Source organism: Magnolia sinica, chromosome 16 (genome assembly GCF_029962835.1).
Source record: "Magnolia sinica isolate HGM2019 chromosome 16, MsV1, whole genome shotgun sequence".
Lineage (NCBI taxonomy): Eukaryota > Viridiplantae > Streptophyta > Magnoliopsida > Magnoliales > Magnoliaceae > Magnolia > Magnolia sinica.
In genome coordinates, this window is record NC_080588.1 from 46,866,084 (window position 1) to 46,893,953 (window position 27,870).

The 27,870-nt window shown below is 37.1% G+C and overlaps 1 protein-coding gene and 1 long non-coding RNA gene across 3 annotated transcripts; both read left to right on the forward strand.

The window, feature by feature from the left end:
• Window positions 1-8,783: 8,783 nt before the first annotated feature.
• Window positions 8,784-12,759, forward strand: LOC131228822 (putative disease resistance protein RGA4). The gene is made up of 2 exons (XM_058224680.1): window positions 8,784-12,582; window positions 12,730-12,759. Exons 1-2 carry the CDS (start codon window positions 9,058-9,060, stop codon window positions 12,757-12,759), a joined length of 3,555 nt encoding a protein of 1,184 aa, XP_058080663.1. The 5' UTR covers window positions 8,784-9,057.
• A 4,821-nt stretch (window positions 12,760-17,580) lies between these two features.
• On the forward strand, window positions 17,581-19,401 carry LOC131229444 (uncharacterized). 2 transcript variants are annotated; one of them, XR_009163326.1, is made up of 4 exons: window positions 17,581-17,807; window positions 17,961-18,051; window positions 18,841-19,032; window positions 19,223-19,401. It is a non-coding gene; the product is annotated as an uncharacterized LOC131229444 (long non-coding RNA). The 2 variants fall into 2 exon arrangements; XR_009163325.1 differs by lacking the exon at window positions 17,961-18,051 and having other exon boundaries at window positions 17,587-17,807; window positions 19,223-19,395.
• The last annotated feature ends 8,469 nt before the right edge of the window (window positions 19,402-27,870 follow it).

Below are 27,870 nucleotides of genomic sequence, written 5' to 3' on the forward strand. Positions count from 1 at the left end.
TTCAGTAGGAACGACCTTTGTAAGCATATCCACTAGATTCTTACTGGTGTGAATCTTATCAACAGAAATATTTCATTCTTCTAGCATCTGCCAAATAAAGTGATAATAAATATTAATGTTCTCATTCAGGGAGCAAATAAAATTTGTGCCGTTCTGCAACAATATATCTGAATCATGCTCACATGGTTGTAATCAGACTACATGGTTGGATTTCTGGGGCTCTGTCCCACCTAAAAAAACAGATTAGATCGGAAAGAGGGGCCCACTTGAGTGTGATGGGTTCTCCCAGACAATGAAGAAGATGACGAGCATGATAATGGTGAAATGTTGATGGAGGGATAATCCTCTACTGTAAGTCGCTTGGAGGGTTTGCATTGAACCCCAGAAATTTGTGGGACCCACCAAATGGACGATTGACCACCATTTCTTGGTAGGTTTCAAGATTTTCAGCTGTGGCCACAAACTTGTGCACTTGCGAGTTTTTCGCGAGAAATCCAGATCAGCGCGAGATAGCCTTGTTGGCTGCCTTAAAATCGACATCTGAAAGGTGCTAGGCAGTTCATATATGGAAGTGAGCGGTTGGGATCGTGCCAGCGTTCCAAATGGAAAGATTCTTTCCGCTACTTTTACAGCTGTGGAAGTCCTAAAACGAAATGGATGGAGGGCTGGGATGTACCGGAATGGAAGGTCTAGACTGTGAGAGTCTTCCCATATAAGGATTGCCAGCTTGGCAGCCATGGAATGTTTCTATTTTTGGAAATGATTCGTGCGCACCACTCAGTTTGCGCTGGATTTCGCGTGCACACAAGTGCATAGTGACGGGTGTGATTTATTGGGTTTTGGTCAGCTTCGAGAGCTTGTCAAGATGGACGGTTTGGATGGTTCGAACTGATCATGATGTTGGGCACAACGACCACAAACGGACGTGGTCCGTTCGAGCTGCACTGGGCAGAAATCAGAGAGAAAGAGTGCTTTTTTTTTTCTCCTATATTTAGTCAGCGCCCCTTTGACTGGGCTGGCTGGACTCATGTATTGCGAGTGGGCACGTCTTGGTGCACACGCACCATAGGTGTGGGGTCCACAGTGATGCCTTGAGAAATCCTCTCCGTTCATAGGACTCCATAGGCCTAACTGGGTCATTTGACCGAAGATGCGGGAGATCAAAACTTAGGTGGCCCATAAAAACTTGATTTTGAGTTATTTCATTGACTTTTATTAATTCAATGGTCAAATTGATTTCAATACGAACTCTAATGGTAAAAAAAGGTATCAGGAATTTGTTTGGATAATTAGGACACTTAATCTATGGTCTTTTACTATTAATACCTTTATTATAACATCTTTCATAATATAAATTATTATTATTATTGTCTTAACTTACAATTGCAGTGTCTACTTCTAAATGGAATTGTCCTTGTGATCGATTCTTAAGGTAATTTTTAACTATTGTGTGGGCCACACCACATGAACGTCTAATTACCCAACCTTGGTTTATTGAGCATTCAAACCATCTAATGGTTGAATTGACTAATATATAATTACCAATAATCTTAGGGATCTTAAGAATGTTTAGGTGTGATCTGGGAGTTGGATATGAAATCAAAGAATCTGATGTGTGTTCTCAAAGGATGGACCATTGTAAATTCGACGAATTGTGGATTTGATGGTTTGACAATTCATCATGAAAATCAATGGATGATTGGCTTGGCTTATGGATGGAAATTACTTATAATGGTTAGACTTAGGTCAGGTTGTAGGTGAATGTTAACATAAGATAGGTTGGTACTTATACTACGTTAGGTTACACAGTAACACCCGAGTACTAAAAAGTATGGGGTGTTACAGAGAATGAGAAAATCAAATGCAAAACTAACTAAGTAATGGAAGCTAAATAGATGAAATGATTTTGAGAGTTTTTTAGGGTGTGGAATTCAATTAATTTGAAAACAACACCCAAGCTTCAAAGTTCTACATATAGGTTAATAACCCATAAATCATGATGATTTTGATAATCACAATTAGGATCCGAGCACTATGGTCAGCCTAATCAAAAAATAAAACAGTTAAATATTTTTAATAACTGATATAAAAGATTAGAGAATTATGGATTAGCATCATCGATATATATTCTCAGGCGCCAGTGATTTTAAGCATTCAATATCCATGAAATAATGAATTAAAGTAATGTAACAGGTTGAGAACATCTCTCATCTAAGAAATCTAATTGATATAGGTTAAGCCTATCCATCAATATGGATCTCACATGATGGAGACATATAGATATCACATGAGGATAAAAAACCTAAACCTAGATAATTGATAACATGTATACACCATTCATCTCATCATTAAAAATAATCAATCATCATAATTTATAAAATCATTAAACCAATGTGTTTCCCTTCTAGCTTGGGCTAAAGGGAATTAGAAAAACATAACTAAATTGCAAAAATAAAAAGCAACAGGAAAGCAAGAAAAAATAAATAAATAAAACTTGTAAAGAAAAATAAGAACTATGAAACTTGAAAGCTCTCTAAAAACCCTAGAAAAACCCTAGAATGCTCTTAAATGCTCTGAATAATGCTTAGGAATTCCCTGGGAAACCCTATTTATAAGTGGGGAACTCCCTCCAAACAGATTTGAAAAATTTAGAAACTGCCTCAAATTTTCTTACTCCGCGTAAATCCTTTTATGACAACGAGCAACTTTCGATGTCATCTAAGATTGGCTTCGATGTCATCGAAGACTACATCCAATTTGTTCAGCAACCAAACTTGATTTTCCTGTAATTCTTCCATTGTCATCTAAGAATATTCTTCAATGTCATCTAAGCTGAAATCCTGCGAATTTATGCACTACTTTCTGTACTTCCTTCCTTTTTCACTTGGTTTTTTTGACTCTTGGGGTCTTGAAATCTTCAATCTTGGTCTCCAAATGTCTATTCTTTTACTCGGTGATTCTTGAGTATCAAATCCATGCTTTTAACATTCTTTTTTAATCCAAGCTTTAAAACTCACCTTACAACACAAACATGTATAAAATATACCATTAAGCAGTTTCATGTTCATAAAACCAAGATATAAATGAGAAAAAATATGCAATATTTGAAACTCAACAATGGTTCAAGCCGTAGTTTTATAAGGTTGTCCTTCGGGTCTTGGTTAAAGAGAGTTCTCGTTTTAGTTCATATCCAACTTAGTGATAAAAAACTCTTCCACTATGTCTATGGTCATAGATTATCCTAGAAAGGTTTCCAATAGCCTAAAACTTTATCTGTATATTTCTATTTCGATCTTATAGGTGTGGGTTATGAGAAAATCACTCTTTAATTTCATTAATTTTGAGAGAGAATGAAGAATCAAAAGTTCTAAGATATTTTGGAGGTTTAGAGGGCTGATAAAGCTAGGAAGGGCGCAGAAAAAAAAGAAGAAGAACATCGTCTCCTCAATGTAGTATGAACTTTGAATCCACAAAAGAATAAGGAAATCATAATATTTTAGTAAAGTCCGCCTCTAATACAAAATTACAAAGTCTTAAACAATCAAACTCAGCCCTACTCAAGAGTCGTAGTTCAACTATACTAGAAAATACTTAGAAATAGAAAAATACACCAAAAACAATCTAATTTAATTATACAGGACGATTCCTGGCATAATTAGAAGCAATTTTTTAAAAGATATAAAGTCCTAAAACTCAAATATTTTTTAAAAGATATAAAGTCCTAAAACTCAAATATAAAAGAGATACATTTGGTCCATCGACAACTTGAAGTTGAAGAAATTTTTTGTTTCAACCAATCTATTGTTCATAACATTTATGTCACTTTTAGTTACTAAATTAATTTTATAATTTTTCTAGTAATTTATTATTAAGCTTAATTTTATTTCACAAAATTTCGTTTCATTTTAATTTCCCAAAAATTTATAAATTTTTTTGAAGTACTAGTTGTCCAAAACTGACGACTTCAGTATGATTGCAAAACGTCTCTATTTCTTGTAATGTTTCTTGTACTTTAAGTAACTGAATTATTTTTATAATTTTTATGATAGTTTATAATTAAGTTTAAACTCATCTCGTAAAATTTTATTTCATTTGGAGTTGTTAAAAAATATTAAAATTCTATAGGTAATAGCTGTCTGAAATTATTGATACTTGGATACTTGTTAAAACATCCTAAAATTAATTATATTTAATTTAATTTTAATTTTTATTTATTTTTGTAAAACTAGACTTATCAACTTTCAATATGTATTTTGAATCACCTCAATCGGAGTTATATTTAAGTAAATATGAAATTTTGAATACGACACAAAAATAGACAAAAAAATTCAAAAATTTTGGCGATGGGGCCGCCTATTTGGTGGTGGAGCCGCCGCTCCCTGCCACTCCGGCGGTGGCACTGTCAGTGGTCCGGTGGGGAGCCGCTGCTTTGTTGGCGGTACCGTCAGCCCTTGGTGGATTTTGGCGGTAGCGCCGCTGGATTTTATTTTTTTTATTTTTTTACAAAAGAATTTTTTTCCCACTTTTTTCTCTACTACATGTATATGTATATATGTATATATAAGCATATAAATATTTTTTTCTCTATTTCCTTCTTTATTCATTCAACAGGTATATTTCGCAAACCGGAATGAGTTACTTGACGTAGCATATACTATTTTGGGGTAGGATAAGCTACTTTGGCCAACCAACCAACCTGACTATTTTGCGAGATTCCATCAGGTCGTCAATCAAAAATCCATTTTATTTTCGTTTTTACTATTTATAGTAAGTTTTAGTTTGATTATAACTCTTCGTCCTTTGAGCTTTAGGAGTTGTGTCCAACATGAAAGTGGTTAAGCCAAATAGGACACTTACTATAAAGATCAAATTTACTATTTATATTAAGTTACGAATTTTAGAGAGTTGGAGTTGGAGTTTGATTCTGAAACTTCTTATAAGGTTTGGTATCACTATTTAAAGGATTGTAAATTCATTTTTATTATATACCAATGAAATTTCAAATTTTCTAGAATTTATTTCTATTTTCTTATTTTCCCTTGTGGATTCGAGGTATCTCTATGAGGAGTCCAAAGAAGCTCCGTGGATTCAGAGTAGTTATATATGGTATATTTATAAGGGTTTGAATTTAATTACTAAATCAACTTTAATATCTCTAATTAATGAACATATGTAATGTTTGACATAATGGTTGTAAGAAGCCCATTGAAATATATACATTGCTCGAAAATGATGAGATTCCAAGTATCGGATGGGCTACAAGCACAAGATCATGTCCGAGTGACTAAAAAATGATTTTTAACCATTGATTTACATGGAAAATGTTTGGACGGTGCCGATCATTATATTAAAGTAATTATAGTGATGCAATTGATAATCTAGTTATTTTAAGATATCATTAGTAGGCCATGTGCCCAATAGTTTAATAGTCTAATGACACACATATTGCACATGCAACTCTTGGAAGTATTTTAGATGTAATCCAAGCTCTCATTGAGGATTTCAAACCTCCTCTTTGAGGGGATTTGAAACTCCCAGTTACTTTATGGTGCCAAACAACTAGGGGATTTGAAATCCCCACAAATCCATGGTGCTAAATGACCCCTAACTATTAAGATCTAAACCCTGGTCATGTCATACATTGTGAACATACATGATCAGTCGTCTTGTGAACCAATTCAATTGACTTAGGAGAACCCCGTTGCAACTAGCATTGGGTGCAAGCATCCTGTGTAGTCCAGCTACTGTCGATCGTGCGTATTTAACTCGGGTTGATCGAACAAGCCTAGGGTGACTGGCCTAACTCGGGCCACCCCTTGGTTTGGGTGATTTACCGACTGACCCAATATCCTAAGCAATTCTAAACATCGCTAAGAGCTAACAATTCATCAGGAAATCATAATAAGATTTAATATGAAACCTAAATTTAATAACATAACTACCTACGCATTTCATTGAACATATGAGCATCAACTACCATGCTGGAAAGAAGTGTCAAAGCTCTTCGCTCTCGTGGAAGATAATTCCCAGATTCTTCTAGGAGATGGCACTTATAATTCGTGGTCCTCCAATTGGATAGGTTTAGGCCCCCTACAAGGATGGATCTCAGGCCAAATCCCCATAAAGCAGCGCTATCTAAAGGTCAAGGACATCCTGGGACCTAATGGCATTCTGCCTAATGCCACTCTGCCACCCATGCTCCATCCTGTGGTCCTACAGCACGTCCTATCAAAGGGTCTCTTTATGCAAATTGGAGAGGATATTCCCATTTGGATCGGGGAATCATCAAGAAAATTCCCAGCTAGGTCAGCCTGGAGGATAATTCGGTAGGCCGATGTTAGAAGATCTTGGTCTAAATGGGTATGGCATGCCAAGGTGCCTCCCAAAATAATGATGTTTATTTGGAAACTGCTCCACGACGCCATCTGAGTGGAGGTCAACAAAAAGAAGCTGAAAGGGGTGTCCCTCGCATCCTGTTGTAATTGTTGTAGCTCAGGTAGCCCTCGTCAAGAGGAATCGCCGGATCATCTCTTTGCAGCAGGCGATCTGTCCTGCAACCTTTGGTCCGAATTTTTCCTCAATTCTTGACGTTTCCTTCCTTTCCGATCAGACAACAGTAGGAAGAGCAACACAATGGTGGGCTTTTGCCTTAGTCTCGTCCAACATAGGTACCATTCGAGGTTTGGCCACATCACTCATCCTCTGGGAAATATAGATCTCCAGAAATGCAAAAGTTTTTAAAGAAAATCAGATTTGTGCAGCCTGGTCCATTTAGAGGATTAAAAGTTAGATTTCCGTCATTATGAACTCATTCCGAACTCCAACAGGCATGCGGCAGAGTAACAGGGACGGGGTTAGGGACCTTGGCATCTTGGCCAAAATGACTGTTTCAATGGTAAGATGGAGAAGGCCTAAGGCAGGGTGGTTGAAGTTGAATGTTGACGGGTCCTCTAGGGGAAACCCGAGCCCATCTAGCAGTGGAGGAGTCTGCAAAGATGAGAGAGGTAACCTCATTTTTGTTTGCATTCACCAAAGGGCAAGGAGTTGGAACCAGCTTCCAGGCAAAGACCAAAGCAGTGGTGGCAGGTCTAATCCTATGCAGGGACAAAGGTTTTGACAAGGTGGAAGTGGAAAGTGACTCACTTTCGGTGGTGAACTTATGATCAAGTCCTGTGGTAAATTTTCTACTAGAAAAGGCGTTCTAATCATATTAGGGACTGCCGGTGTCTCAATTTCCCACATTCCAAGGGAGTGCAATTACGTGGCTGATAGTCTGGCTCAAATGGGTAGCGATAACTAGCAGGACAAAGTCTTCATAGTTCCTTCTGATCTTCCATTCCTTGCAAAAGGGAACCTTGTTCTCGACAGGACGGGCTTGGGAGCGATAAGGGTTACTTACTCAGAACCGGCTAGAAGTAGAATTTAAGGGCACGGTAGGTTTCCCTTTCCCCTGTTTTTGCGAAAGGGAAGCCCGAATTGTAATTTGTTCTATACAGTTCCCTCAAGATTATATATACATATATATTTCCTTTAAAAAAAAGTAGCTTATCTTAAGTAACTTACAATCCAAATGCCCCTATAGGTCATCTCCTAATGATGAATGGACCACATCAAAGGTGCGACCCACACAATGAATGGTCTATATCAATGGCCCCACATGATGGACGGTGGATGTGAGGGGGACCAAACAGACTCGAGGAATAATTACTTATGATGTTTGAAGCCAAACATGCTTTTCTAATTTTTGGCTAATAAGTATGCTGTTTACCAAGCGTACTTCTCCACTGAATAAGTAGAAACTAAAATAAGTTGGTTATAGCATTAGTTGCTTATCTAAAGTAACTTACCATCCAAATGCCTCCTAAATATGCAACATTGTGTCATATATGGGTGCTTGGAGCTAAATCATAGCATGCTTAGTGCATGTGGGATACTTGAAGATGGATAATAAACATGCATGTGGCAAACGTGGTATATGTGATAGTTGAAGTCGAAATATGGCACATGTGATACATGTGAGGTGCTTGAAGTTGTAGGGTGGCACATGTGGCACAAGACATGCATTCACACATTTGACACATGTGGGCCCTTCAAGAACTTGTGCACATTGGCACATGAGGCACATATGGAGGGATTGAAAATGGACGATGGTAGGTGTGGCACATTGGTGCATATGGGTGCTTTGCACATGTGTGGCACCAAAGAAGATGAACGATGGTACATGTACATGGGCTGCAAGAGAAGATAGAATGCTAGTACATGTGGCACATTAGCACATATAGGATGCTTTGCACATGTGGGGTACAAGAAAAGATGGAATGATAGAATATGTGGCATAGTGACACGTGTGGGGCACAACCAAAGATGGACAATGGCTCATTAGGCATATTCATATATGTGAAGCCATTGAAGATAGATGGTGGCACATTTGAGTTTAACTCCATTGTCTTTCCATAATGTAAAAATGACCTCCCTTCACACCAGTGGATGTGTAAGAATAAATTAAAAATAGTTTTCAATAAAGATACAAAATGGGAAAAGAGGTTAAAACAAAAAAAAAAAAAAAAAAAAAAACAACTAAAATTTAGTTTCACGGGATTATTTTCTTTCCTTTCATTAATCCAAACAAGCCGTTGTGATCTTAGGAATAAAAACACGTAGAACGAGAGATTTTGTCAAGATCATCATGTCAAGTCAATACTCTAGAAAATCACTAGCAGTTTCCTTAAAAAATTGCACATCTTAAAAAATTGCACATACCGGGCAATTGCCCACCAGACCAACAATCCTAATCAACGAACATGAGCCACACGTAAGCTGGAGACAGACAATTATGTCAACTCACGTGTTGGGCTCTCATTGGCTTATTATATAGTGAAGAATCTAAGATAGATGGAACATGTACATGCAATAATAGAAGAGGATATGATAGATGAAACATATATAGGCAATGATAGAAGAGGATAATCTTGTATGTGATCTTTGAGATCCTTCTCTTTCCCTTACTTTGAACATCTCTAATTTTTTTTCTTGTGATTTCCTTGTTAGGAACAAGGAATGGCAGAAGCAGTTGTATCCGGCATTCTTCAACTAGTTATCGGAAAACTAACCTTGCCAATCCTAGAACAGTGTAAACTGTTCTGGGGTGTTGACAAGGAGATGGAAAATCTAATAAGTAAGTTATCGACGATAGAAGCAGTGCTTGCAGATGCAGAGGAGCAGCCAGTACAGAGCAAGGCGCTACAGAATTGGCTGGGAAAGCTTAAAGATGTGGTTTATGATGCAGAAGACATATTGGATGAGTTCACAAACGAAGTGGAAGCGGAAGCAAATGTGGAAACTAAACGCAGAAAAGTGAAGATTGGGGATTGCATTACGAAGGCATGCAACTTCTTTTCGTCATCTAACCCACTGGTATCCCGTTCAAATATGGGGAATAAGATAAAGGAGATAGGACTGCGATTAGATGCGATTGCTGAGGAGAGGTCTAAATTCCATTTGAGAGGGGGAGAACGGGTGTCGGATATTAAAGGCCGAGAACCAACTGACTCGTTTGTAATTGAATCAGATGTTTATGGAAGGGAAGAAGATAAAAGAAGGGTAATGGAATTACTTATTAATGAGGATTACATAGAGGATGTTATGGTCATTCCTATTGTCGGTATGGGGGGACTTGGAAAGACAACAGTTGCTCAGCTAGCATACAATGATGCGAGGGTGGAGAGGCATTTCGATTTAAGAATGTGGGTTTGTGTGTCAGATGATTTCGATGTGCAGAGGCTAACAAAAGCAATTTTAGAATCTGCTGCGGACAACAAATGTGATCTCCTAGATGTGGATTTACTGCAGCGTCGCCTTCGAGAAAAGCTGAGTGGGAAGAAGTTCTTACTTGTGTTGGATGATGTATGGGATGAAAATCCCGAGAAATGGTATCGGTTGAAACAATTTCTCAGAGGAGGTGCAAGGGGTAGTAAAATCATAGTAACTACCCGCATTGAAAAAGTTGCTTTAATCGTGGGCACTCTCCCTCCACAGCATTTGCAGAGATTATCAGATGATGATTGTTGGTCTCTGTTCAAGCAGCAGGCATTTGGGCATGGAAGACAAGAACATCCAAACTTTGTAATGCTTGGAAAAGAAATTGTGAAGAAGTGCGGGGGCATCCCTTTGGCAGCGAAGGCGCTCGGAAGCTTGATGCGCTTTAAAACAGAGGAAAGAGAGTGGTTGTTTGTCAAAGAAAGTGACATTTGGAATCTACCTGAAGAAGAGAATCACATTTTACCTGCTTTGAGGTTGAGTTATTATCATCTTCCACCACATTTGAAGCAATGCTTTGCATATTGCTCAATATTTCCAAAAGATTATGAAATCGAGAAGGAGAAGCTAATCCGACTATGGATGGCAGAAGGTTTCATTAAATCATCAGGCAGAAGTCAACAAATGGAAGACGTGGGTGGAGAGTATTTCAATAATCTATTATGGAGGTCCTTCTTTCAGGATGTTCAGAAAAATAAAGATGGGAATATAGTAAGGTGCAAGATGCATGACCTTGTGCATGATCTTGCATGCTCTGTTGCTAAAAATGAATGCTCGATTGTGCAGGTCAGGAATGCAATGAGTATCCCTAACATATCTCGTCGTTTGTTGTTGGAGTGCGGGGATAACATATGTGCCCTAACAGACCCAGAGCCCTCAAGGAGAGCAAACCATTTGCGAACGCTGCTTGTTCTTGGAAGTCAGTATTTCAGCATTTCTCATAATTTTTTGGTACATTTTATGTTCTTACGTGTGCTAGATTTAAACTGTGTGAATGTCACCGTGGAGTTGTTGGTTTCAATCAGCAGGTTGAAGCACTTAAGATACCTTGAGTTCTCTAATACTGAAATACAAGCCCTTCCTGAATCCATTTGCACCCTTCACCATTTGCAAACCTTGAGACTCTCGAACTGTTATAAACTTGCAGAGTTACCCAGGGACATGAGCAAAATGACTAGCTTAAGGCATCTTGATATCAGTGAATATTTTAAATTGACCCATATGCCAGCTAATATGGGAGAATTAAAGTTCCTTCAGACCTTGCCAATATTCATAGTTGGTAAGGATAGTGGATGTGGTATAAGAGAGCTGCAAGGTCTATACCTAGGAGGAAACTTGACTATTCGAAACCTCGAGAATGTGATGTGTGCAGCAGATGCCCAGGAAGCAAACTTGAAGAATAAGCCAAACCTTTGTATGTTATACTTTTCATGGGGTCGTGATATTGATCTTCAGTTGAAAGTAAACATTGAGCAAACCTTTGAAGGTCTCCGACCACATTCAAATCTCAAAACGTTGACTGTGGAAGGGTATATGGGTGTCAGATTTCCACATTGGATGAGTTCTTCATTGCTTCCGAATCTGATTGAAGTTTCACTGATCAATTGCAGAAGATGTGAACAGCTCCCCCCACTCGGCCACTTATCATTCCTGAAGGTTCTTGTGATACAAGGAATGGATGCTGTGAAATCTATTGGCAACCATTTTTACGGCAGCAATGATGTCACAGAGGCATTCCCATCACTGAAACGACTCACCATCCGAGATATGCCTAATTTAGAGGAGTGGTCAGGATCCAATGGAAGAGAAGTACTCCCTCACCTTGTCAATTTAACTGTCTGGGGATGTCCAAAGTTAACAACGCTTCCATTCCTTCCTTCTCTAAAAAAATTGAAATTGAAGGATGGTAATGAGATGTTGTTAGGTTCAGTGGCAAATCTATCCTCACTTTCCTCCCTTTACATTGAAGGTTTCAAGGAGCTAAGGTCGCTGCCAGATTGGTTGTTTGAAAACCATACCCATCTCTCGGGCCTAACAATTCGGGACTGCAGTATGTTGGTATCTTTGCCAGAGCATTTACAAAACCTCTCCTCTCTCCGTCAGCTGTGGATTGAAGACTGCAATGGTCTAACGTCCTCGAGACTACAAGGCTTGAGCTCTCTTCAACATCTTTCCATCCAAGGGTGTCAAAGCTTAACGAGTTTGATAGGGGGACTGCAACAACTCACTGCCTTACAATCCTTGGAAATTATTAATTGTCGGGAGCTGGAATATTTACCAGAGGATATGCAACACCTTACTTCCCTTCGACACCTCAATATATACAGCTGTCAGAAGTTGACATATTTGCCGGAAGGGCTACGACATGTCACAACACTGGAAGGCCTACGAATCGGTAGTCGGGGAACTGGAATGACTCTGCCGGAGTGGATAGGAAACCTGTCCTCGCTTCGACGTTTGGAGATTAACCATTGTGATAAATTGACGTGTTTGCCATCAGGGTTGCAACTCCTAACAAACCTCCAACACCTACGAATCTGCCGTTGGCCATGTCTAACAGCTCTGCCGGAGTGGATAGGAAACCTCTCATCGCTTCGATTTTTGGAAATTGAATATTGTCCTCGATTGGAGTGTTTGCCATCAGGGTTGCAACTGCTAACAAATCTCCAACGTCTAACAATCATAAGCTGTCGCCAATTAGAGAAGCGATGCGAGAAGGAGAAAGGCGAGGATTGGCACTACATATCATTAAAATTATTTAATTTGGTACCTTTTAAAATTTCTTGCATTAAATACCTCATAACCAATTTTCAAAGGGTATTATTAGTTTTTCATTAAATGAAAAAATGCCTACCTTAATGATTTATTTAATTTTAAATGTAAAACCATGTTTTTGATGTTTATTGTTGAAAGCTGTTGGTAGCAGGGTATTGGATGCTCTAGGAATTTGATAATTTTATGGAGATTCAAAAATTAAGTACTCCAAATTAGGTGGACCAAAAATAGTTCTTTCACCCACAATTAAAAACTTTTAAAGGCCACAAGTCTAAAGTCTTGTTTATTAGTAAATTTTTTAAAAAAATTACAATATTGCTCACCTTTCTTTTCTTTACAACAAAGGGAGAATAAAAGTTGTGGGGTCCATTTATTGTTTACATCCAATCCCCAAATTTGACACTAATATTATTATTAATGGGAAAAATTGAAAAATCTAAAAAAGGGGCTTCCTAAAAAGTAAGAAAAAAATTTCAATTTAAGTGCAGCCCATCAGCTAATATGATTGACCTCATATTCACCATGGGGTGCATATGTTGGATGGTTTGGATGTTATAAATATAGTATCGAGTTTCACTACTTACTAAGAAAAAATGGGAGTATTTTCGTAATTTCATCCCTCAAATCACCTCATAATTTTTAATTGTAGAGGCTTTATTTGGTAAAAAAATTCCCAAGTTTGCTAAAATCCCAAAAATAGAGGTCATTAGTATTTCCTGCCAAAAGGCAATTTACGTGCCCTTTGTAAGACCCTGTTTAAAAAGTTATTATTCGAATGATTTATTTTAATTAATTTATTCTTCAGGGTCTGGACCACCATGGGATCAAACACCAGAAATTCAGGAGCTCATGAAATAATTATCTAAAAGCACCTTGAACCATGGTTAAGTTACACTGAAATGTCAATTAAATCTAAGGTAATTAACTTTAAATTATTTTTAAAATATATTGGTGTAAGTCACTAAGGCCTAGCTCTGATAAAAATAAAATTTTAAATGGAAAAATAATTTTATTTTTTTTAATTTTTACTGTTTTGGGAAGGACTAATTAGAACCTAATCTAGAGCATCTCAATCTGGAAAAAAAAACCAAAAAAACCAAAATTCCTTTTATCGTGCGATAACACTGGTTTGGATACCACAAAATAAGTTACTTTTTCTATTAAACATATTTTAACAAAATAATTTGGTTTAGATTAGTTATAAAACTTTTTTCTTAAAATCACTTAATCACTTATTTAGTTTTTAGGTTTTCTACTTTTCATGTTACTGAAAACACCGGATAACGAAAGAAAAATTGTAATTGTTGTTAACCAAACATACTTATTGTTAATTATGTCCAAATACTAAGGGAAATTGGAATGACCTAATGAAAAAGTGAATTTATTAAAAATTGGAAATGTGGAAATCGGCTTTGGAAGAAAAGGAAAAGCTCTTTTTTAGGAAAACTGTGAAAAGTATTTTCCCGTTATTTATTTCGGGTGGAAAAATACTCAGCATTTTCCACTTATTTTTGGAAAATAAACGGGCGGCCTACCTTTTATGGACATCCAATTTTTTGGTAGTGTTGTTGGTTTGGTTGTTTTATGGTTTGTATTGTTTCCAGACATTTAAACACCACACATTGTAAAACCTAAATTAAAGGGCCTACCAAACAGCCATTTTACCTTGTGGGAGACCAAAACTTTTAACCAAAAATCGGCCATCTCTTATTAGGTGGTGAAAGCACTGGAAGGAACAAAGATACTAGAAAATTTCCAATTTTTGTTAAAAACTTACTACTGGTGGAGGTGGTTAGCAAAACTCATTTGCAATGGTGTTTTTTTTTTTTTTCTCCTTCTCTCCTTTCTTCCCCTTTTTCTTTTCTTGATATTTAACCTACGCACCTCTTGAAATCTTCTTTCTCCTTCTTCTCTTTTCCTTTTCTCTTTTTTCTCTCCTTTTTCCTTCTAAATTTGGTTTTCATCCACATGGGGAATGGGAAGCCAATTGGGCAAGCCTTATAAAATTATTTGTGTTTTTCATTGGTTAAAATTCAAATTTCACTTTTTTTTTATTTTTAATTTTTTTTTTTTTTTTTTTTTTTTTTTTTTAATTTTTCCCAAATTTTTTTTTAAATTTTAATTTTTATTTTGGGCAAAACACAAACCAAAACCCCATCCCTTAGTTTAATTGTTTTGTTTATTTAGATGATTTTAAATTTGTGGTTTGCAAAAGTGCAGATTTATTTTATTTTTCCCCTGCCTTTGTGGGAAAAAGTGTTTTTTTTAAAAAGGTAAATGGTTAGGGAGAGATTGTAGGATACAAATATTTAATTTTCCCTTTAATTTAATTAAAAAAAATAAATTTTGGAATTTGGAAAAGCGAAACGTTTCAAAATTGATTTTTAAAATGGTTTAATTATTTATCATATTCTATTTTTGGCAAGATTTTTTAAACCATTGATATTTTTTGTCTTTTTGTTATTTTCTTTGTTTGCAAGGGTTTTAGTAAGCCTGTATTTTGTTTCTTTTGCTTTTCTTTGTTTCAGGATTTTTCATATTTTTATAAGATAGACAAAAATGAATTTTTTTGATTCATTGGAATTTTTTTGTTATTTTTTGGTTTTTGGATTAAAAAAAATTGCTTGAATGAAGTTAATCTCAATTCAACCATTAATAAATTTAAAAATAATTTTAAATAACAAAAAAATGGATTTAAAACAATAAATTTTAATTGATTTTTATTGGGTTAAAACCCGCTTTGATAATGTGTTTACATCCATTCACGCAAATAATGTTAAAACAAGTTTTCCAAAACCCCATTCGGATATTAATGTGGGCCATGGTTCAAAACGGGACGGTGACAATGATTAATTTAAAATCATTTAGACCACTTTGAGGTTTTTGGTTTTTGTGGAAAAGGAAAAAAACAAGAGGGAATCAGATAAGTTAATTTTTCATTTAGCTAAACTTGAAAGTGGTTTTTGGAAAAAGGGAAGGGAAAAAAACTAGATGATAGATAAGGAGGATTTTTCTCCTTTTCTCTAGACTATGGTGCCCTTGTGGCAATCTAGTTGATTGTAAGCTCAGATCTCACATGCATTTGTCATATTGGAACATACAATGGCATATACATGAGCAGGGGACTACATGAGTGAGGAATAGCAAACCTCTGTCTACAATGTATTCTGTCTTGTATATTTTGTGACGAAGGCAACATGCTTGTGGGGCCCTATGGATCCACAAGCAAGCACACATGCTAACATGGCACATATGTAATATTCAAGCTTTCCAGGAAGTGAGGGATGCTATTTTATCTTCTGGCCAAATAATCAATCTGGTCCACTCGGGTGGGCCACAATGTAAAACAAATAGAGGGCTAAAACATCCTGATGTATAGACTGGCATGGCTTTTGGGCTAGGGCACCTACTTGGTGGAGATCACATGATGGAAGGCCTGGATGTCTAAAACATGCTCTGGATTTGCACACGTCTTTGCACATAGATGTGCTTGGCTCTACGCATGGGATTAACTAACCTCTTATCATAACTCCCTACAATCAATGCAAATAAATAGAACCAAAATACACGTCCGCATTACCTGAGTTCTTATTTAGAGGTTTGCTAAGTGTGTGTGCCAGGGGGCCCAGCTACATGTCATCTGTTGTATTTATTTTAGAATACATATTAAGTAGCTATTCAAGTCTGAGATATTAACTGTTATGCTAGTTACAATTAATCAAATGGGTTTTATGTGCTATACTTATGTTCAAGGAATTGATCTGCCATTGTATTTTGCTGTTTGGTTGGGTATCACTCCATTTACTTTCTTGTTCATACTCAAAATTTTACAATGCCAAACAGCTGGGACAGGAATACTAAGTTCGATGGGCCGTTGCCAAATAACAGGTTTCAAGAACTCAGGGGATTCCACAAAAGGGATTTTCATTTGGATGGCAGAATGGATGTCTTGTTCAAAATATAGTTTAAAATCCCAAAAACTTGACTCGACTCGATGCTCAATCAGTTCAGGTTGACACGAGGACTCGGACCCAACTTGACTCAATATTTAATAATTATAAAATAAAAAATCAAGATTAATTGGTAGTAAAAAAAATATTTACATATAGTATATAAGTAACATAAAATAGGAAAACAAACAGTAAGATACTGAATAGGATGAGGGTTAAGGGAGGGCAAGTGACTGATTCTCACCAGCCCATCTACACACACACACACACACACATATTTATTAATTTACCCTTTACCAAAGTAAGTGACTCTGTTTGAGTCACCGTGAGTCGTGTTGAGTCAGCTGAGTCGGCGGATTGACTCGATGGGTTTCTCCGAGTTGGACCCAAGCCACTTCTAGAACTGAGTTTCTGTTGACCCAGTTCAATATCTTGCCAAGTCAATAGGCCGAGTTTTTATTTGAGTTAGTGAGTTTTAGAACTGATGCTATTTGTCACTTGGGTTTGTTTTGTGAGAAAAATGGTCATACTCTAGTATGTGTGTGATGGTTATTATGCATGTATGATTCAAAATCAAACCATCCAAACTGTATGCCCTACTTTAGATGTGTGATAAACCATAAGCTATATGGAACTGATGTCTGATTTCCTAAGTGGCTGGTTGGTGGGTATCTAATGCACAATTAAAATGGAAAAAAAAAAACTAGTCAATTTGGCATGTGGGCCTTGATCAACATCAAATACATGCATGGTTTTTGTTGTTTGTTAACAGAGGTTTCATGCTTGGCTGACATCTTTATACTTTCTTCTTCACAACTAGTTACATTTTTTAGCCATAGTGTTGCATGAATTATGAATTATCATTTAACATATCTACTATACTACTTTGAATTTATGAAAGGGCTAGTCGTTAGCATTATCTGACTTTGGTTATGATGGTACATGTCTAATGAATATTTCCAACATGATAACACGATCTTACCCTTTGTCAAGCCCTCTGCCCCATTCATCTAATTGTCTCTCATCCCAACTGATATATTCTTATTTCTTTTGCAAGATAGCTTGAATTTTGTTAAAGAAAGAACCAAGCTATAAACTGGGCACGCAGCTTAAGGGAGGGGAAAGGAGTGGATGATCAGGAGGGACCCCTGAACTAGTGTTGATGTACATGACAGTCCATAAATGTAAGTGAGCTGCATCATTCTTCCATGAAGCTTTCCTCTCCTCCCATTCATAACAATAAAGGCAAAATGAACAATGCGAAAGGTTAGTCTGCTCCTAAAATTCCTTTTTCTTTCACAAGATTTTTTCATAGATACGTCGACACAATTTTGTTGTATTGCTTTTGATGGGCCATAACTTTTCACTTAAATAAGGTTAAATGTCTTATTATTTCATTCTTTTCCCTTGTTTATGCAGTTGATTTCTTAGCCAGTCATCATTTGCAAAATATCACAAGTTGATAATACAAGGAATTCTAAGTGGACTTGCTCATGTGTGGTGGATGTAGGTTGGTCGTAGCTCGCCTGCCAACTTAGGGTATATGTTATAGACATGAGCATTCATCTGGTAGGGAACACTATCATCAAGCCCTAACACAAACATAAGGCTGGTCAACTCACTGGATAAGACGTGCAACATTGAATATGGACCATTGGTCATTTTTATCCATGGTTCAATTTTCTCATACAAGTGTGGCCCACTTATTGAGTAGACTAGTATGATTTTTGGGCTTGAGCATTAGCATAGTGTGCCTTCACCTGTCATGTTCTGCTACCTGTACACCTCAAGCAGTGTTCATCTAATTATATTCATTGTATGGGCTGTTTATGAAACATAATACAGATACATGTTTGCTAGGTGTTTCTATATCAAGCTGAGCAAGCCTTACATTGGAAAATGAGAAAGGAAACATGCATGGAACTCAACAGAGGATATTTCCCTGTAAACAGAAAAAATAACAAGAAGTTGGTCACTCCTTTGTTATATTTATTCCAAAAAAAAAAAAAGAAGAAAAAAGAGAAGGTTCCCCTGTTTTGAGTGCAAGAAGCACACTAGCACCCTTGGTACAGTCATGGTTCTCCTTATCTTTTCTACAATGTTTTTGAACATTAGATTTTAATCTTACCTTTTACATTCCATCAGAGTGCTATATTTTGCTTTATTCACGTGTAAGAAGTCTATGACAAAAATTGGCATTCTTTTCTTGTATTTTTCTTTATTATGAGGTTACTTAGTTTCCCAAAATGTGTTTTGGTTGAATTTGGCTGATGAAGTAAATGAGGCATTGTATACGCAGGTGATAATAAACAAAAACTATGACATGATGTTGGTGAGCTACATCAGGCATCCATCTCTCTGTTCTAATACTAAAGGAATGGGCCAAAAGAGGGAAGCAATGATTGACTGAGGATAGCTAGCATCCCCACGATGGAGTATGACCATAGAAAGATCTTTCCACATTGAAGAAAGCTTTCTTGACTTGCATTGGGTAACGATTGCATTCTACCTTCATCTTTTTCTCCTATTCTCATATTCCATGCTTGGTTTCAATTGGAGCATTAATACTAGGAACTTCCATTTGAATTGCATTTTTTAATGACATATGTAGGTTCTCTTATATATATCTAATATTAAACTGACTCACCAAGTTGTTCAAGTGTTGATATATTATCATGCAGGAACCGGACACTTAGAATGCCTTAGATGAGAAGCAACAATAGCTGGTGAATGCCAACACTAAGGATGGAAGCGTCTATGAACAAGTAAGAAAGCTTATTTGTACATGAAAAGTTGAATCTAATTAATGCTTCTTACATTGGTATGACAATGTTGCCCACACCCAATGTGAGTTGTAACCAAAATAAAATGCTTGTTATATATGTTCAACAGGCCTGTTTCCTTTACCATTTTTATGGGTTTGTAGAACTCAACAACATGTCGCAATCTCCTTTTTTGATATTTAATCATTTCCTTTTTTCAGTTGGCATCCATCCATTGAAAATTCACAAGTTTCCAAGTTCAGTTATTTGCTGGAAGTGTCTTCTGGCAAGGCCATATGGATTTCGGTTGGCACTTTTTAAGTAAATAAAACATAGAGAAATGCAAGGGATTTGGCAGGCAGCAAAGGGCATAGATTCAAGTAGAATTGCAAGATCCAAATTTCATTAGGTGGGGAAGCTATAAACATGCATTGTCCCTTCACTGGATCTGCTATCGGTAACAATGGAGATAAATGCCACCGTACAATGCAGTTGAATTTTTACCAGGGATGAAGGTGGCCCCCATAGATCATGGAAGATCTTGCAACTTTGTACTGCCCCATTTCCAAAACTCTCCACTTCAAACAAGGGAAATGATTTATTAAGCATTTTGTATTTGTCCTTTGTGGTGATTTGATCTTCTGATCGACATAAGCGAAATAAAATGCCACAAAGTTCCTTTTTATCAGTAAGAAATTTACTTAAAGCAATTGAAAAGACAATGTCATTTACTTGGAATATATTCCATGGAAGACTTTAGCATAAGAAACAAATTGTGCTTTTTTTTTTTTTTTGGGTTACTTTTAGTCCACCCATGTATACACCACTCCATTTACCACCCCCTAATTGATACCAAGTCAAGTTTAAACAGGATCTCCATCCAAATTGTGATTTGGGCATCCTGGAAAATCATGAAAATAGAGTTTATTTCAGCCTATGGAAATTATTAAATTTTTTTTTTTTTCCAATAAAGTTTTAGTTCTAATTCTACTAAACTTATTACTTGTCAAAGGTTGCCTTTTTTTTTAATCAAATCAAGGGGACCTCTCAATATCCTATAAGACACATCTAGAAGGCCCCATCATGGGATGGTCCATGGGCCTTTATCTGAAGAAATCACTCATCCAACAAAAATGGGCAATTGCAACCAACAGTCTGCAACGTACAGAACAGTTATCCAATGGTGAAGATTTTTGGGTATCTCCCATCCACCGTGGGGCCCACCAATGTAAAATTAACTCAGGAGAATCTCGGATCCTTAGCTTGTAGAAGTGGCGCCCATGGCTTGGTGATCCAAAACCATTTGTTTATTGGGCCCCACCATGGAAGTGTCCTTCAAGATCTTGACTAGTTATAGGGAAACTTTTTTTTTTTTTTTTTCCATATAAAAGTTTTAGTGTCTACCAATAATCTATCTCCCACACTTCCTAACGGGGTTGATGACTTAATTTGCTAATGGGTTCTGCCTTTTTGTCATTTTTGAGAAATGCCAATGAAAATTTTGACTCCCATGCTAAAGAGGAAGTTCAGAAAGCTCCAATTTGAGCTAGAATACATTTTCCTGTTTCATATGTATATGGTGTTTGGAACCAAGAGAGAATATATGTTTTAAAAACATAGGAACCAAGAGAGAATATACGTTTTAAAAACATACTCTTATTGACACACATTATTAAATGCCATGGAAGAGAAGTTTCTTTACTTTTTGGTAAAATGTTTGTTGATGAAATATCATGCTCTCTCCTCCACACACACACACGCACAAAAACACAATATGCACGCTGATGTGGTGATAACTGTGGATGCCTATTAGCTTGTGTTTTTATTAGGATATCTATTCTTGGTTCGGTGTTGACCTTATATAAGTTGTTTCTAATAAAATAACTTTCATATGTCATTATACGTCTGTACAGACATGTGGGAGTGGGGGTTTTCCAGAACCTTGTTTCTACTTATTTCATTGTCCCAAAAAAAAAAAAAAAAAAAAAAAAAAACCTGCACTGCTGTCCATGTCCAAAATAGGTATACATATGTATGTCAACGTTGCAGTGTCGCAACATTGCTTTTCGGTTACATTGACTGCCCCTCTTTAAATCCTGTATTGTTTAATGGAACGCTTTACTCTTTTTACTCTTTTAGGCTTGTCTTCTATCGGTGATTTGAGTAGTCCCTAAAAGAAATTTGGGGATTGAGTACCTGAGAAAGTGAAAAAAGGTGACATGTTTATCGGAAAGTATGGGAAGGAGATGGGGAAAAAGGGTGAGGAGAAGAGGGATACAGTAGAAGGAGATGGGGTAAGAACTCCCATTAACTGCGTTATGAAAAGACAAGGACCTCTAGCAATGAAATAGAGTTATTACACTTGATTTAGAAGTTAGGTGATAGGCTCATTGCTCATATTGGAAAGTTGAGACAATAGCCACAGGCTTAACAAGGCGTGTGATGAAATGGAGTTGACCAATTTTTTTTTCAAATGAGACAATTCTATTAAAAACATGCATTTTTCCATTCATCAGTTGACCACATTTATGTGAAAATGATGTTAAAAATCGAAAATGATAACCAATGGTAATGAGTGGACCACTAATTCCCATGTTAGTATGAAACTTTTACATAGGAATTTACCAAGGGGTAGATGAGAATGGAATGGATTCAATCATATCTAACTCACACATGAGACCCTTATTTTTGCCCTTAGAATCATCCAAAGAAGGCAACTCCTTCAAATTAAAATTTTAACTTGCTTATTTTCAATCCTATGTTTATTAATTTAGAAAGACAAAGCCAAAGAAGGGTTGTTCTGGAATGACTCTGTGTATTGAAACATAACTTACTAAAGGCCAGAACAATTTGCACATTGTTGGGGATTTCGAAACGGAACTTTTGAAGAAATGGCCAGATAAATATGTTGGGTGGATTTTTAAATAGTAAGTTTCTTGGCTTCAAATTTTCTTGTTTGTGTTTTATTTCATGATAAAGCAACATTGTACCCATTTTGTTGGAAAGGTTTTTACTGACCAATTTTGATTGGATGAGAACAGTTAATGGCTTTGTAAAGATTAATAAATATAATATTTGCAGGTTTAACCAGCCAGGAAATTAATAAGCAGCCCAATTAGAAATGGAAAATCTTGATGAAATCTCTTTTTCAATCAAGAACACTGGAATTTCTTTCTTTGTTTTCAAATTTATAATTTGAAAAAATGAGAACTACAAACTAAAACCTCAAATTGCGTAACACTTCTTTATTTAATTTTAAAAAGAGAAAACAATATAAAATCATCATTCCTTCCCATCGAGGCTACAGGATCTATTGGTTTTCATTTTATAGTACCTCAAACAGTAATATTAATATGAGTGGATTTTTTCCACTACCTCAGCAATTTTAACCTCATAATTGGGGTTATGATAACATGTTTCAATTGTCAAATTATTTTTTAATTTATGAATTGATAATTCAACAATTTGGAGTAAAATATTTAACCAAGGTTATGTTTGTTGCAGAATGCCCATTTAATTTAATACATGAATTTGATCTCCTCTCCTATCATAATACAATTTTGCATTCCAGCAAAAATTCTATGAACGTTGCCAAATTATCCAATACAAAGTTGGATTGGAACCTACGGGTACCTTTCACCCTTCATGTTCAAGTTTTGAAAAGGGGGACCAAGTAAAGGAAGGGCTACTTTGAATTGAGGTGTGGCTTAGCTTTGGGTGGCCCACTGCAAGGACAAGATAAGAACCACCCTTGTGCCCCTAATTTGGGTGATTTACAAAACAAACTGTGGATTAGGACCAGCATCACCACCTATTTTGTGGGTGAAATTACAAAAATTGAGATAGGGAAAGCTCCCTTTTCCTGTTGAATGTGATATTTAACAGTTTGTATAAAATCTTATTTTCACACCCATTTTTAAGGTTTATGGACAAGGTTTTAATTGAAGATATTTAACAGTTGCCCACCAAGGGCTGATAAATTGACAACCAGTGATCCACCCATAGCCATCAGGCCTAATCAACAGTAGATTGAAAAAGCAGGAAATTAAAATGAACCAATGGCCCTCAAATTTTTCAAGGGTGGGCAAATCCCTTTGTTCGGGTTCCAGTGAGATGGTGTTTTCATTTTTGCAATTTTATCCTTATGCTTTAAGTGGCAGAAAAGCAAATCATTTGCTACTGTTTGTAGCTTATCCTTTGTTATTTAGAAGGAAAACATAAATGGATTTTAATAAAAAAAAATTTATTTATTTTAGTGCATAAAAACAGACTTTCTCCCGTTTTGTTAAAGAATTATGATTTCATAACAAGTTTCAAGAATTTAGGGTGTCCCACAAAATTAACCTTTTAATCTCAATTTTGGTGGGCCCCATGACTTCTACATCAGATTTGTACATAGGGAGTTGCATTTCCTGGATTGATCACAACCGTGGATCATTTGTTTTTCTTTTTTGAAACTTAGTATAGTTGTGATCAAGGGGTTAAAATGCTAATTCCTTGTGCAGAATCAGAGGTGGAGATATAGGGCCCACCTGAATTGGCATAAGGGCATGATCCTGATTGTGCCCTGGATGATCGCCTTCCCAAACAGACCATTTATTCTATTTATAAACGTGTGTTTAAAACCTTAGGATTTTTGTCATGCATCTATCTGAAATGTTTGTAACTAGAAAGGTCCCTGTTCTGGTACTCCACACGCATGTGGTGATCCAATCCGTGCATCTTGTAGACTGCACCGATCGGTAAAAAATACGCTGCAGTTGAACGTATGAAATTCCAGGAATGAGGGGTACTGCTAAGCAGCTAGCAAGATATTTTCTCCTCCCAACTGTAGTGGGCCCTGCAGTGGTGATAGCTGTGTGTATCATTTTAAGGTAATTAAATAAAAATAAAAATACACAAGCTAGATTATGTTAATGGGAACTAGCAAGCAAAAGGATGGTGCCTAAGGTGGGCTTCACTATGTGAAATCTACCCCAATCAACAGTTGCATCACCTTATCTTAGGTTCAGAAATAAAAATAAAAAATAAAAAATCAGTCTCATCTGTAATTTAGGTGAATCACATGATTGAAAAAAGTGTACAATGCAATACCACCCTTCAAATTATTTTTCTTGGTTTATCCCACCTAAACCACATATGGACCTAAATTTTGGACACTATTTTTAAATTTGACATGGAATCTAATAATTAGAGTGAATTTTCTATAATCTCATTGGTGGCCTGCAAAAATCAGGGTACATGTCTCTCCGTGAGTTGTTTCGATTGGTAGCGCGCGGATTAGGTACCACCCTCGCCTGTTTGGACAGGACAGGGGAGGCTTGGAGGGATATTGAGAGGCTACCGTTATGTATGAATTCTATCCACACCATTCTTTTATTTTTTCCATAACATTTTAGAGCACTGGACCAAAAATAAGTCAGATATAAGTCTGAAGTGGACCACACCACTGGAAGCAGTGGTGCTAAGAATGCCCACCATTGAAACCTTTTTAAGGTCCACCATGTTGTTTATTTTCCATCCAACCTGTTGATATGGTCATATACACTTGGAAGAAGTGAAAAAAGCAAATATCATCTTCATCCAAAACTTATGTAGCCACCAAGAATTTTTCAACGGTAGGAATTTAATCCACAGTTTGTAGTCCATTTGGGCCTTGGATCTTCCTTATTTTTGGGGTCATAATCTAAAATGATATGTAAAAATAGATGAACGGTGTGTATAAAATTCATACATCATATTGGCCCCTCAGTGACCCTCAGAGCCTCTGCTTATCCCACCTCATATTGGTAAGCCACGGGTGCAAGTGAATTACGCACATTTAGAGGGAGATACGAACCACGTGTCAGTAGGGCTGCACGGATCCATCCATCCCTCCATCATCCATCTTATTAATTAAATATTTGATTTGGGGGTTAGGTTGGGTTGGGTGGCTGGGTTGAATCAAGTGCGGTGATTTGGGGGTTGGGTTGGGTTGGGTTGGGTTGGGTTGGGTGAATCAGGTGCGTGTTGGGTCGGGTTGGGAGTAAGCTCGCCTCAACTTGAGGTAAGCTTGCCTCGACTGGATCCACTAGTTCGCCTCAAGCTTGACTCGACTTGGCTTGATGTACTGTGGCAACCCAGCTGAAGGCTCTTAGATATGGATAAGTATCAAACATACTATGGAAATCCTGTAGCGTGACAACAACAACATACCAGTGATAGTTGCCTCAGTTTTTTATATAACATCAACAGCTCTATGGTATATTTAAATAAGTATACACGCTCTTTCAAAAATGACAGGTGGAGACCATGATTTGCTACCCTAGGCAAATGATCCATTGGTCCCACCATGGATGAACCATGCCTGAACGAACAATGACCCTAAGGGCTGGGAGAATGTGGCAGTTTTTACATAACTCTTATTATCCATTCATATGCAGGTCAGAAATTTAAATGTAGATTTTGTTTCTATTAGTCTGATTTTGAACTATAAGCCATCCATTGTGGGTCCACAACTGATAAATAGTCTCGATTTCCAAAATATGACTACAAGTTTCAGAAATAAAAGAAGAGGTGTAGGAAGCAAAAATGCGGTTTGCAACTAGCATTGGAAAGGAAACAATTAGCAAAGATGTGGATTGGCTATCATACCAACAACTAGCATTGGAAAGGAAACAATTAGCAAAGATGTGGATTGGTTATCATACCAAACACCACCGACCTAGCTGGTGTGTTGACGTCACCATGTTATGTGGGTCCCATCATGAGGTATGTATTATATCCAAACCGTTTATAGATTTTTCGAACTCGTCCTAAAGATTTAGCCAAAAAATAAGACAGATCTAAAGATTTCGTGGACCACACTGCAAAAGGCAGTGGAGGATTGAACGTCTACCATTGAAACCTTTTTGGGTAACAGAAGTTTTGGATTAATATGATATTTGTTTTTCCTCTTTATCTAGGTATTTTTGACCTTATGAACAAATTGGATGGAAAATAAACATTATGGTGAGCCCTATGAATGTTTTAACGGTGATAATTATTGTCTTACTACTATTAATGGTATGGTCTATTTAAAGCTTGTATACTATTCATTTTTGGATTAATGCTTTAAAAAGATATCTCCGAATGGATGAACTGTCTGGATATAACAAATACAACATTTTGAGGCCAATATAATTTTGATTTCCTTTGAACCATTTGTACATCTAGAGCTATAGGAGCGCCAGTGCTCGTCTTCACACGACACGGACCCACACCAGCCAAGTCGGAGGTGTGTGGTACACCAGCCAATGGAAACGGGTGGGCTACTCCACTGCCACTCGCCAATGGCTGGTGGTCGGTGCTATGTGGACCCAACATGATATATGTATCTCATCCATGCCGTCCATCCATTTTTCCAGATAATTTTATGGTGTGAACATAAAATCGAGGTAGATTAAAATCTCAAGTGGGCCACACAGTGTTGATTGAACTCTCACCATTAAAACTTCTTGGGGCTACAAAAGTTTTGGATCAAGCTGATATTTTTTTATTTTTTTATTTTTTAACCTTCATCCAGGTTTCATCCATGTTTGTATGACCTAATATATAGGTTGGATGTCAAATAAACATTACAGTGGGCCCTAGGAGGTTTTTAATGGTAGACGCTCAATTACTATTGTTTTCTCATGGTGTGGTCCACCTGAGATTTTGATCTACCTCAATTATAGGTTCATAAAATAAAACTATCTTGAAAAATGGATGGACGGCATGGATGAGATACATACATCATGTTGGGATCCACAGATCACCGACTAATAGCAATTTGCTAGTGGCAAGGGGAATTTCTTGGACGCGGATTGTGTCTTACCCCCGCCCGAACGGTAATCCGTCCAGGCAGGGCTCTGTGCCGCCCAACGTGATGTAAGTGTTTTATCCACACCGTTCATCGCTTTTATCATATCATTTTAAGGTATGATACTAAAAATGAAGCAGATCCACATCTATGGTGGACCACACCAAAGGAAGCTGCAGTGATAATGAAACCCACCATTGAAAGCTTTCTAAGGGCCACCGTGATGTTTTTTTACCGTTTCAACTTGGGCAGGTTGGGTTGAGGTCGACCCAAGCACAACCCGACATCAAGAGGACCCAACCTGCAATCTGACGGCTAACCTAATCAGAATTCCAACACAAGGTGACCAACCTCAACCTAACATGATCAATTACATGTGATTACTCCCAACCCAACCTAAACCAACCCAAATTTAGTCAACAGAAATTCAAATCTGGTTGGCATTTTTCAACCTGAACCCAACCCAAGGACGTCGACGACCCAACCCATACTCAGGTTGGGAGTTGGGTTCAGGTTGTCCTGTACCCAAGTTGCATCCCTAGTGTCAATGCGTCAGGCTAGGGCCAGACCAGGCTCTGATCACCTAAGCCCTAGCCCTAATCAAGCTGAAAAGGCATTGGTCATTGATGGGGACATCTCGCGCACACGCGCACGCCCGCCGCCCCACCTACGCACGTACGCACAGAGTAGGAGGGCCCCACCATCGATCTGGCTCAATGACGACGTCCAGAGAGGGTTTCCTACCTAG